The sequence below is a fragment of the Lichenostomus cassidix genome, chromosome 2 (genome assembly GCF_008360975.1).
Source record: "Lichenostomus cassidix isolate B80296 chromosome 2, HeHo_3.0, whole genome shotgun sequence".
NCBI lineage: Eukaryota > Metazoa > Chordata > Aves > Passeriformes > Meliphagidae > Lichenostomus > Lichenostomus cassidix.
In genome coordinates this window covers 109,562,262-109,575,074 of record NC_139482.1, presented here as the reverse complement: position 1 = coordinate 109,575,074, position 12,813 = coordinate 109,562,262, and the positions used below count along the sequence as shown (strand labels likewise).

Sequence of the window (12,813 nt, the reverse complement as noted above, 5' to 3'; positions counted from 1 at the left end):
ATTTGTACTGGGGAAAGAGGGAAAAAACTTATTCAGATCATAGAATTGCTATTATGTAAATACTTTCAAGACAGCAGATTAGAAAAACAAGGAATATTTCTTCATTTAGATAATACAGACTACTCACTTTCTGTGTTATTCAACATAATAATTTAATTTGTTGAATAAATTTAAATTTAGAAATTTAAAACAGTTTAAAATTTATTCCTACTTGAAAAAAGAGCGGGAAGGGGGTAGCAGTTTTCTGGAAATGCAAAGAAAGGGTTCACCTAGACTTTCAGACTCGATTCCTGTCTAGTCTAACTGGACCCTTCTCAGGCCCAAAGCAAAAAGACAAGGAACAACAGTCACAAGTTGCATCAAGGGATGTTCCAATCAGATAAAAGGACAAGAAACACAACAAGGATGGCGAAACACTGCAACAGAGAAAATGAGTGACAGGAGCCATTCAGAACTCAGCTGGTAAAGGTCCTGTATGGTCTGATCTCACTTTGAAGCCCTCTTTCTTGGGGCAGAAGGACACAGTGACTTACAAAAGCCCTTTCTGCCTGAGCTGATTCTATGATTGTATCATTTATTTCTAGCAAAGTCTTTATTTAAAACCAAACACACTGACAATGCCTTGCTGAGGTCAATAGCAATTTTTCTGGTTAACAGAGCAGTGATAACTGCTCTCACCACCTTGCATCAAAATTTCTTCTTACCCCAAACTCCTCTAATTGGCGTAATTGTCCAGTTTCTGCTTACCTGCTTGCTTTGACAGCAAAGTTTGATGGCTCACAAAGTTGATTTTCAATAGCAAAATGCGGATGTCACAGATTTTTTTTGTTTTGTTTTGTTTTGTCTAATAGCATGCAACTGAGAAGCTCAAGTACACTTAGCCAGTAACCACAAGAAATAATGATTCTTCAGTCTCCAAGAACCTCAGACAAGCTATTAATGAGACTTACTTTGTGCAAAGGCTTCCTGCACGTCTCCTCCCACCCCGGTCAGAGAGTCCTGAGGTGCATGGGTCGGGGTGGAGCAGGCAGAGGCAGACCTGATGGGCATTGGAATAGGCCGGCTGATAGTGTGGCTGGGTGAGGAACGTGGGGAGCCTGCCCCCTGCGTCTGCAAAACAACCAAGGGGTTAAACAGGGGCTTTGCAAGAGCCTGCCTGCTGTCCTCGTCACCCTTCCCTCAGCTTAAAGGCATCATGCTGTTGTAGATCAGCTGGGTAATGTTAATTTTGCTAGAAGAAATAAACCCAAGTCAGTTGTTAGTTGACAGCAAGGCTTCTGTGTAGAGAAACAGTAAGTAGGAAAATATGAGTCAAGATCTGAATTTCTTTAAGCATGGGAAAATGTCAGGCAGCTAAATTAAAAAAAAAATCCAAGTTAATAAAGACCACACTAAAGATCTCTCTGTCCTCTCCTGTCTCTCACTCCCCCAGGTCACATGCATGTCTGATAAACTGTGACCCATTCTGGCTGTGAGAAGGGGAAAGCTGTTGGCACCAGCGTGGCTTTCAGCCTGGGCAAGGGACTGGAACAGCCCCTTTCAGCAGAGCACTGCCAGGAGAGCTGATCACAGCCCTGCCCTCCACCTCCCTGCAGGACAAGTTCATGGCACATGCAACCTCTCAGTCACATAAAATCTGACACTTCCAATAAATAATAAAAATTCTTGCTTTTTATTTGGAGCTAGAGAACTGTTTAACCCACTATTAAATTATCTGCTCCACAGGATATACTTAGGCACTCCCAAAACACTGTGGGGATAGGGCAATATAAATTCCTGCCATGGGTTCAGCTGCTGGAAGCGAATATGTTTTAACACCAGTTATAAATGTCATGCTGTTAGCACCTCACAGTTAGGATCACTTAGCAGAAATTCAAGCAGACTTTACAAAATTGTGATTTTTACTAATGCAGCTAGGTGAGTGATAACAAGAGCCACAGCACTCTTCTCATCCACTGTTTTAAAATCCTGGGAATGTGTATCCATTTAAGAAAAAATTAATGCTGGATCCCACACCAAACTGCATATGGTTTTTGACTGAAACCCTGCATTTAGCAAATGCCAACTATGGAGGTAGTTTGAGTGCTTTTAAAGGGGAACTGCATCACAAGTTCCGCGTTGTTTTCAGTCAAAAGTGACCTAAGGGCTTGTGTTTCCCCTATCCTGGCTTTATTTTAAAAACACAGGAGGATTTCTTAACTCTTCCCATGGCATTTATTTTGACTCCGGTATTAGTTGTCACTGCAGCTCTCATATGGTTTGGCAAATATGTTCAAAAAAAGACAAGAGGAGCCCATTGCAGGATGAGTGCAGCATTGCCCTTGAGATTTTTATAAATTCCTTCCATGGACCATAAATAATGTATCAGAATACTAAGCTATTTGTTCTTTTCTCCTATCATCCCTAAGAGACATTATCACCCAAAAGCCATCAAGGGCAAATTAGGTTTATGAGAAATAAGCACATTACTGATGGAAGAAAGGAGAATTTAATACTTATAATTTCTTTAATGATTGGTTTTAGAACATTTAAATGATGGATGAAAGGTGAATCGAATATATAAAGGCCAGATGCTCTCCTGTTTCTAGAATCATCTGTACCAGCTCTAGCAGAAATACAGATATTTAGTCCTCCAGAGGAAAGGCCCAGAGCAACCTGGAGATGCTCCAAGGTCCCTGGAAGTCATAACCCCTGCATATTAGGCAAGGCATCCAAGATCTACAGCTTCCTTCTTTATGCCCCAACAGAGCACATTTCATCCTCAGTGAAACACATCTGCAAAAGAATTTTTGCTTCTCAGCTCTCTGAAAAACGAGTAGCCTTTTTCACTTGTCTTTTTTCCTTAGGTTTCCCTTGCCTTTGATCTCTGTTCTACAAACACCAACAACAGTGGGAACTTTGAGAGAAGATGAGGAAAAAACCAGACAAAATTTGCTTCCTGTCATCAAGTCATATTCAGGAATGAATGTCAGAATAAGCATTTTATTTACTAAAAATAACAGATGCCCCCTGGTCCTTCAACGCTGGAATTTTCCCTTAGGAGAAATGTGAAAGCTGTGGCACACCCAGTGCTTACCCTCTGTCTGCTTTGCAGCTGTGACTGAGATCTTATGTTTATGATAAACAAACACAAAATGTTTGGGAAGCAGAGGAAGATGAAGCATTCAGAGTACCTTGTCCAGGAAAAAACTCTTAAATTTTTATACTATTTGGGCAGTATCAGACAGCACTGATGAACAGCAAGTTGAAATAGGAGGATATCAGGGAATGCCTGATTTCAAAGAGGTGAACACTAAACATGTTTTATTCATCTAGATCCACCTCAGCCCAAGTTTGTGGGAATTAAGCAGTATTAGGACTGGATTCCTGTTTAGTGGTTATCAGAAAAATCGTGGTTTCCAAAGGCTGGAGTTAATGGAAATCTGCTATGACAGCCAGTAGCAACTTCTTGGTAAGGTCAGCAGAGAAGTCAAGCACTGAATTGCTCCCAAACCTTGACAGCTCTACCAGCTAATGACTGAGGCATGCTGAAAGGGGAGCCACCACAGCCACCATGGATATTGGGATGGCTTCAGCTTTTGTGCTGTACTTGCTTGCAGCTATCAGTGTTCTCATGCCTTTCAGGAAAATTTTCAGGTATTTTATTTAATTCACCATCCCTAGTCAAATTGCTACAGCTTTTAAGTCAACTCCTGTTAGACAGGACAATTTTCCCACTATCAAGTGTCATGCACGCTTAGCATAAAATGTTTGAAGTGAAAACTGGCTTCACAGGAGCTTTAGCCCATTGCTCCCTCTGCTGGGACTGAACTGGGATAACAAATGGAGAAATCTCACAGCCTCATGAAACGACAAAGATGTGAAGAACTCATTATCCTTTCTCAAGGAAGGGCAGTAGAGAAATAGATAATTCATAACCATTAGATGAATTGCCAAGCTGCTCATTCCAATTGAATTCCTCCAGAAATTAATTTAATCCTGTTTCTCTCAACAGATCGTGAAATGGCATAGCATAATGGGGATCATTAAATGGAAATGGTGAGAGTAATTCTTCAGCATCATCACCTGGTATTCAGCGAGGCTATTACTCTTGGAAAAAAAAAATCTCATAAAAATACCTCATAACAGCCTGAAAATGTGCTTTCACTTACACTGTCCAGTGAACATTACATATTATAAGGTAACTTGTGTCGCATTGGAAGCTTTTCTTTTGCGAACAGATCTTCAGAATCAAATAAGACAGCCCTTAAATCTGGCCAAAGTCACCTCAGTGTATTTTTTTGTGTGCAATGAGCTGATGCTCTACAAAAATTAGCCAAATGTTAGTTTTATGAAGGTGACCATTACCTACAAACTCTGCATGCTGTACCATCAGACTTGTGACTGTTCTGCTGATGAAAGCAGGAGGTGCATGTTGTTAAAATGAAAAGCTTTTACAGAACTCATAAATCAGACTGCTATCTGGAAATTGCCTAATATATTTCCAAGATACATTACAATACTGAAAAGCTCCAAAACAATTAAATCTTATAGAATTTACTATTAGTAATATAAATACTTCCTCTTTTTGATCTAGGCTGCAGAAAACATTTGTTTTCCTGAAGACTCATGGGACTGTTAGCATCAAGGTTGACTTTTAAAGATGCGCACACTGTGCCCTGATGTCTTCTGGATAAAACAGGCTTTCAAACTCATTGCCCTTGTCTAATTTAAGCTTAGTTATGTTTTTCTTGAAAGTTCCAAATGTTTTCCATTTAATTAATATCCTAGGTTGGTTTCACTACATTTAAGGGGTGGTCTCTGTATCTCACATGTTTTAATTTAGAGGAGTGAGAAAAAGACCAAGATTCCTGGTAGCCATGGCTCACTTTCTAGAGGGCTAGGATGTCTCATTGTGAAAACTGCTCCAAGACACTAACGTGGGAAAGAACCGCAAAATATTAATTTTGGTCAAAAGAACACACACACTTCTCAAGCAAAGGAAGTAAAACAAATCACAGGAACACAATCACATTTAGGAGTTAGTAAGGCCTCCAAAGAGGAGGTAACTTACTACCTGTTTCAATTCTTCTTCCTAAAGAAAAAGAGGATCAGCACATGAGATGAGCCAGGATGCAAGTGAAGAACAAAAACAAAGCCAAGTTTGGAGTACAGGGTTAAAGGTACAGTCAAGATAGTTGAAGGTATGAGACCAGGTTAAGCTCCCACCTCTGCACATTTTGGAACACCAGAATGGTACAAAGTGTGCAGCAAGCTGCTGCCATTTCCTACCCCAAATTTTCTTTGTCCAGGCAGTGACTGACAGCAGGCAGCCCTCACTGCTAGTTGTGGCACTGCAACATTTCATGGGTAGAACAAAAAGTATCCTGCCTACTTCCAGCTTCCAAAAATCTGCTGGCAGCTCAGTGGGCTCTGCTGCTGAGGTGCCACCGATTTGTGAATTGTGGCTGAAGAAGCCTGTGTCTGAGGAGGGGCAAGTGACATAAGGTGTCAAACTCATCCTTTGATGCAAATGGATCTAAATGGATGCATGCTGCTAAATGGATTTCCGTGGAATTCCTTCAGCTCTTATCTGAGCCACATCTGACCCAAGTTGCACTGAATTTCCATGAAATCCTTTGATCTGCCATAGACTAATTGACAGACAAATAGACAAAACAGACTCCTATGCCATTCAGGGCACTTTCTTCCAATGTGAATTTCTGGCACCATCTGGCCTGAAGCACATCAGGTAAAATAGGGCTGCAAATAAAACCACAATTTCCCTCTTACCCTAGTCTGCCTTTAGAAAAAGCACGTTTTTTATACCTTCCTTCTGAACTGAGATCCTTTGTTGAGACTTTGTTTCACCTGTTTAACAAGGGCCTGTTTCTGTATTTGTGAAAATGAAACAAGTGTTGTAGGGAAAGCATTTCTAAGGAGAGAGAGGCAGATGTAGTTGTCAAAGGACTCATCTGACAGAACCAGCAACTGAATGGGGAAAGTTAAAGGAACTAGCAGAGTGTTTCTATACTGTCAGCTGCAGTGAGAATAGTGTGCAGTGATGAGGTTTTCTTCTCATAGCTAACAGTTAACTTGTTTTACATGTCAGTGTGTTTCTTTTCTTGTTCTTGCTGCACTTAGCAGCAGGTGACAATGATGATGCAGTGCTGCTACTGGAACAACATCATCTGAAAACCCTGAATCAGAAGTCCAAGGCAAAAAATAAAAAGAGAAGGAAACAAAGCCTAACTTTGTGGGTAGAAACAATCAAGTTCTGCAGAATTCTATGGTTACATCTCCTCCCTCTCATCTCTTGCTTCACTCTATCTGCTCTCCTTGCTAGTACCAGGTGGTGCTCCTTACCTTCAGCAGTTTCATGAGGCCTTCCAACTGAACCATGAGCTCCCTTCGGCTTTCCTGGAGAGCAGACATCCTCTGTTCCAGCTCATCCTTCCGCTGTCTGAGAAACAAGCACATCTGGTCAGAGCTCACCCCTCACAGTATCAGCAGCTTTTAACTGCATCATTTTCCCAGCCCTACTATGGGATACATGCCTACAGACCACAGGAAAGCAAACACACTGTATGAATTCAGCATAGTGCTTAAAAACTGGGCTACACAAAGGCTAGGGAATTCCTTCATACTGGGAAACTGTGTGGGACTGAACAGTGATTAGGGAAAAGACAGACACTGGCACAGACCCTTCTTCAAAGAACAGATGAGTTTGTATTATATTCCCTTGTGGAAATGCCTGGCAATTTTTGCTTTGGAACTCTCTAGTCAATAACCTCACTAGCTGTCAGGAGAAATTAAAGCCATGCCCTGAAGGACAGGAAATTACAGCATGGGCACTGAACACAGTGAGATATGAGGGAAGCTAAGAGAATTCAGAAATTCAGACAGAAAACCACAGTGATCTGCTTTTGTTTCCTTTTTGTTTTTTTTTTCTGAAAGCAGGAGTACGACTATCACATAGTAGAATATAACTGCTTGAAATTAGCTCTTTGGGCTTGGAGTCCAGTTGTGTGGCACTGAGCCACTCCAAGTGTGACAGTCTCTCTATGCCCCCATAAATCTGAACAGCTTTGATTCTGCACTGCTCCACTGCACAGGATGGGGCAAAAGCACTTGCACATGTTCAATCACTAAATTGTGTGAGGTCCCCACTTAAAAACAAAATAGAATTGCTGCCTCTGGGAAGTTACCATTTAAACAACATTATTGTTTAAAAATAGACATATTAGGTATATTTTATACACCACTGCATTGCAAATAACACACAAACACTATGGTGTTAACCTTGCACTACCTACAAAATATGACAATCCTAAATGGAAAAGCACTGTAGCCAAGAAGACTTAAGTACATTTTCTGTATTCAGGGTAATATGAAACCCTGATTTTGAGCTTTCACTGTAAGTGGGCAACTACAGATACATTCAACATTGATTTCTACAGGACTGCTCATGTGTGCTATCTCTCACCTATATAATAAGATCATATAGTAACACTGCCAGGTTGCATTTACTCTTTGAAGAATTGATCTATTTCCTGCTACAAAACACCTGTGTTGGCTTTCCTTTTCCAGACATGTAATGGTTGGAAATGCTATGAACTGTAAAAAGGTAATGGAGTTTATGAAATTGCTAACAAAAATAAGGAGCGAGTAATTCAAAGTGGCAGGTCCTAGTACAGAGCTCTGCTGGGTTTTACATTCATTCCACAGGGAGAGAGGATCTAAGCAGAGTGCATTGCACAGGCTACTCCTCTCAGGTTCTTCTCCCGCTGTACTCCAGAGCAACTTCTTGGAAATAACAGGCTTTCCAACCTGTCTCCAAGACAGTACTGGTAATGGGAAGGAATGCTGTGTTCAGGACCTCGTTTCAATGAGTGCCACACTACAGCAGCTCTGAAAGACGCTGGGACAGGTACCCATGCCATAATTTACAGATTCCATCCTTTGTCAATACTATGTGAACTAAATTGCTCTACTGCCCTAAGTGCTTGAAGCCTGAAAAATCAGCAGCATAACAGACATAAATCAGGCCTGCTATCCAGAGTCCTGTGGTTTTACACGTAAGAACTGCCTCGTGCCATCTTAAGTGTCCAGGAATTTGAGGTGGTGTCAAAATTCCTCAGTAAATCTAAAGACAGACTTTTGCCTTTCATATGGTGAACATTTCAGAAGGAATGCAAAGCAGTTCAGACCCACAGATTAAAAGTTATTTTCTGATTCTCACACTGCATATTAAATCAGAGAAGATACAGTTGAGGAATTCAGCATCACTGCCCTAAGGACACTGCGTGTCAAGAAATTAAAATAAGGGTATTATGCTTTAATATGTGTATCAAAATTGAAAAGAGGGAAAAGTTAAGTAGTCAGCCTGCTATTCTGCACATTCATTCCTTTTTTTCAAGTATAATGGATTTTATTAGTCAACTACACAGAAAACTGATTTCATAAACCTGCTGAAAATAGACTTTAAGTTTGATGGACAAGTGCTACATTATTGGTATATTTCATACAGTGTACACAAATTCATGACAGCCAGTTTTACATCTCTCACAGAACGTCACCTGCCTGCAGATCTCTAAAAGTAATTACATACTAAAATCACTCATAGAAATGAAGAAGCTAATCTGGATTTAGATTGGAAAACAAAAATAATTATTTGTGAATCAGAAAAATATGACTGTGGAAAACTCCATAAAAAAACCTATCAAGTATTTGCAAAGAAAAAAATTTAGCACAATTTCTTACAGCAATTTTCTTTGGATACGAATCAGACCACTAAAATATTAGTTGTGTGAGGAGGGGCTAAGGGGCAAAAAATGTTCTCTAGTCAGGGGGCAGAGAAATCTAGCATTGTTTCACTGGAAAGAAAGTGCTTACACTTTATCCTCTATTCATACAGAGCATTTTGAACAGTTCTTATTGGATTCTCTCTCTGGCTCTCACACTAGCTTCAGGACTTTCAGGGAGCCTATGGAGCTGGGCCAATGACAACTGTACTTCTTCAATGTGATATACATGGAAATCAGTAAATCCATGTACATTATCGTAACTAACATGCAGTCACACCCATATTACTGTTTTTAGCTTGGTGGGATAACTGGAGGAAGGATCTTCTAAATCTTCAGCAGCTGCAGATGACATTACTCTTCACTCCCCATGTGACAAGGAGGATCATTCTGCAGCCTGCTTCTGCACCATGAAGAGAACTGACCTCTGCTTAGAGTTCAACACATGGGGGAAATTCCCAAAGATTAACATCTAATTCTGGCTGTGTTTTCATGTAGTTCCGTATTTTCCTTAGCATAAATGACAAATCTTTGTAAAGGCATTTGTTTCGAACATTTTTCCCCATATAATTAATGGCATTTGGACTGAGCTGTGGGGACCTACTCCAAATGACCCAAGGGCCTAACTCTGCAAACACTAATGCACATGCTTATTTAATGTAGGAGTAATATGTGAGATTCCTCATGCATGCAGTTTAAAGCATAAACTTGATTACTCCTAGGACAACAGGCTGCATCAAAAATGGATAAAAAATACACATTGGTTGACTCACTTTAAAAAGCCTCCAAAACCATAAGCCAGGCTTATCTTTTATTTCTTCTCTTATTGAGAATGACTGGTTGGCCTCTGTCAAGGCCAGAGGTTTTACTGCCATGGACTTACCTAAGGAGCCGGAGCTCTGCAAGGAGAGTGGGATTTTGTTGGGCCTTCTCTGGTGTGGGCTGAGACGCTTGCTCATGTTCAAGTCGCAGCCTCTGGATCTCCTGTAGGATTTCTCTTGGGGAGGAGAATAAGCAGAAGACCACAAGTCAGTAATTTTCCACAAAACCAGCTCACTGGACATTGCAAGAGGACAAAAAGTATGACTGTATTTAGCATTTCATCAATGAAGATGTATGTAATTACTGGGTTGCAGGCAACCAAAGAAGCCATCAGCAATGGGAGAGGGCTCTGAATGTTTTTTAAATAAACTCTTAGGATTTTGACATAAAGGGAAATCATTCTTCAAGACCCACCAAAAAACACAGGTAGACATAAAATAGCTCTATGTTTGAATCGCTCCCTTTTAATTCTTCACCATGAACATTTCAAGCGCTTCACGAACTTGACAAAAATTAAAGTAACCTTTCTGGACATTTTTGAGTACCAGAGAAAATATTTAGCCCTTAAAAATACTTTTAAGGTAAGTAGAGATGTGAGAGCAGTTGACAATTCACGGAGAAGCACTTTAACAGGACTTGTTAGGACTGGCTTGTCAGCCCTGGAGTGCTGTCAAAAGGCTAATACAAAGCTTCACAGCAGAAGGTTGAAACCTTTGTGAATTTTGTCTCTTCTTCCAGACTAGCTGGAAGCAGACGGTCAGGAGGCAGCCTCGAACTATGAAAGGACTGAGACTGGAGCTGGTGGTGCTCATTACACGGTGACAGAAGGCAGTGCAGAGCTTGGAATGGGAAACCATCTGGTCTGGGCTGGCCTCTGTTTTACAGTCCGGCACTAAAAGCAGAGCTCTGCTGCCATACATTTAATGGCATCAGGCAGTCTGGTACCCTGGGCCAGGCTGTCTGCTGTTAACAAACAGGCACCACTCCTTTTTGGGGATGGTTGGCCTATTTCTCCTGGACACTCTCGCAGTCTCAGTCACATCTGTACCTCCTGTCTCATTTGATCAGCAGCCTAACTTGCTAGTAATCTTCCTGCAAACCTTTCCCAGGCAGGCTGTGTTCTGGAGAGCTTTAATCATCTTTTTCCCAAATAAAAGCAGGGGAGCATAACATTACAAGCGTGACTGATCCTTTTATCATTTCATGTTACAGTCCTACTGAGAATCCAACTGAAAGTTAATCTGGTTTTGAAACAGGACAGGCTTTTTTTTTTAAACTCTTAACAAACAGCAGCTGCAAACAGTAAAGCATCCATGATCATATCATGTCATTGGACAGTACACTTACGAAAACATGGGGTAGCTATGGATTTCAGAGCCTTCATCATATTGTGTGGACCTTTTTGTACTCTGTGTTTTTTGTAGGGGGAGATATATGTGCCTGTATAAGCACATTGTACAGGTGTAGGTGGTAAATGCTAAAAACCAAACACATATGTAATATATGGGACTGAACAAAACCAGGTACTTAGTGGATGCTTACCGGTTTTTGTTCTCGAGCTCTGCAATCAGCTGCCTCTGTTGCTTGTTTGCATCAATGGTGAAGGAGATATCTGATGCCCCTCTCTGCTGACTTGGCTGCTGTTGTAAAACAGAGAAGGCAGCATTGAAAGAGGAATAGCCAGCATGCACCACAAGTTCAACACAGATCTGTTCCGTGACATCTGTTACAGAAAGTGTAGTACCAAGCCTGCCTACACTAGAAAAAGAGCATTCATGTTGTGCTCATACCAGTATGGAACCATTGCTAGTAAAAGCAGAGTAAGTGCTAGAGTAAATAAGATCCAGTGTTTACCATCTTGTCATTCATCACTTTTTCAAGCAGTGTCCCCTGAACCAATCATGAAAGGCAATGACACTGCTGCAGGCAGTTGCTGTAACGTGGCTCTTAATTTTGATGCTATGGACAAGAGGAGTTCACTAAAGCAAAAACCAGTGACTGACACCAGAAAGAAGGGGATGTGTTTGCAGTGCATGATGCTTTGCTCTCTTGAAAGTATGGTTTTACTTTCAGTTTGAAAGCACTACTCAGTTTTCAGTCTGGCTGTGTGGCCCATTTGGCCAAGTTTTCCTCTGTGCTCTCAGATACTTCAGATAACCTCTTTCTCCAGTCCTTTAGGTACAGCAAAACCTTTTTTCCCCACAATAAAAGGAGACAGGAGTCAAACTGTCTCTCACCAAACTAGGCATTGCTCACTACAGCTTCATTGGACTATGTTCTGTTTGCATGTTCATCAGCAATAACCAATTATTGTTTTCCTTGTTCACACTCCTCTATTTCAGTATTGCAACAATGACAACACAGAGCAGGACATTTAACAGTTTCATAACTATCAAAGATATTAATTTATTTCTAACTCTGACCTGAAAGAATCAGGTATTTAAAAATACTCTGCATAGTTACTGCTGTGATATGAGGGTTCCTCACCACAAAAAGCCCTGTGAAGTGTAACTCTGGAGAGCTATTTTCTGTGATGCCAGGCATCTCCTCTGCCAGGAGGTGCACCCTCAAAGAGGATGAAGATACATCTCAATAGCCTAACAAACCTAAAAAAGGTTAGGACTGTCTGTGGGGAAAGGACAATATGTTTCCCCTGTAATCGGATACTATTTTTTCTGCTACAGATACGTTTTCCCATTAACACATCAACCACAGGGAAGCTGAACAGTGCATAAAGACGAACTGGTACACGCTGGTGGATGTCATGACTCATACAGGAGGAGTTAGGATCTTTATCCTGAATGCCTACTGTTATTAATACATTTTGTTGCTTAAAAACCAGAATGACCATCAGCTAAGCTTTAAAAATTTCCACTGCCCCTACTGGGTGTCACTCTTTTGCTTGGAAAGATTTCTGTATACAGAAACCTTCTCTTTTCCTTCTGTCTCTTTTGTTCAAAGAGCACAGATGGATGGCAATGAGAAATTCAGTATTTTCTTTCAAATCAGGTCTGTTTATACTGTTTTCCTAGTTTTTCCCCTCATCAATGACACATGTTACATGAAACTGATTTAGACCAATTTTTAACCAGAGACGTATTTAATGGGAAATCTTGTTCCCATAAAGAATTACTGTCTTTCAGAAATAGGACCATCATCTACAGGTTGCCTTAAATTTGAACCATTGTGTCACATGTCTGGAAAGGAT

The 12,813-nt window shown here is 40.7% G+C and overlaps 1 protein-coding gene across 23 annotated transcripts in view; it reads right to left on the bottom strand.

Annotated features, from left to right (window-relative positions):
- The window catches only part of DTNA (dystrobrevin alpha), a 220,283-nt gene that overhangs the window by 16,057 nt on the left and 191,413 nt on the right, over window positions 1–12,813 (bottom strand). For 16 of the 23 annotated variants that reach the window (XM_085052775.1, XM_085052776.1, XM_085052774.1 and 13 more), the window contains 5 exons: window positions 11,148–11,245; window positions 9,667–9,780; window positions 6,346–6,442; window positions 5,057–5,074; window positions 951–1,110 (listed from right to left, as the gene is read on the bottom strand). In XM_085052775.1, the coding sequence (XP_084908901.1) occupies window positions 951–1,110; window positions 5,057–5,074; window positions 6,346–6,442; window positions 9,667–9,780; window positions 11,148–11,245 (487 nt within the window). The remainder of the gene's footprint in view (window positions 1–950; window positions 1,111–5,056; window positions 5,075–6,345; window positions 6,443–9,666; window positions 9,781–11,147; window positions 11,246–12,813) is intronic. The other 7 variants (XM_085052778.1, XM_085052780.1, XM_085052792.1 and 4 more) reach the window with 1 other exon arrangement.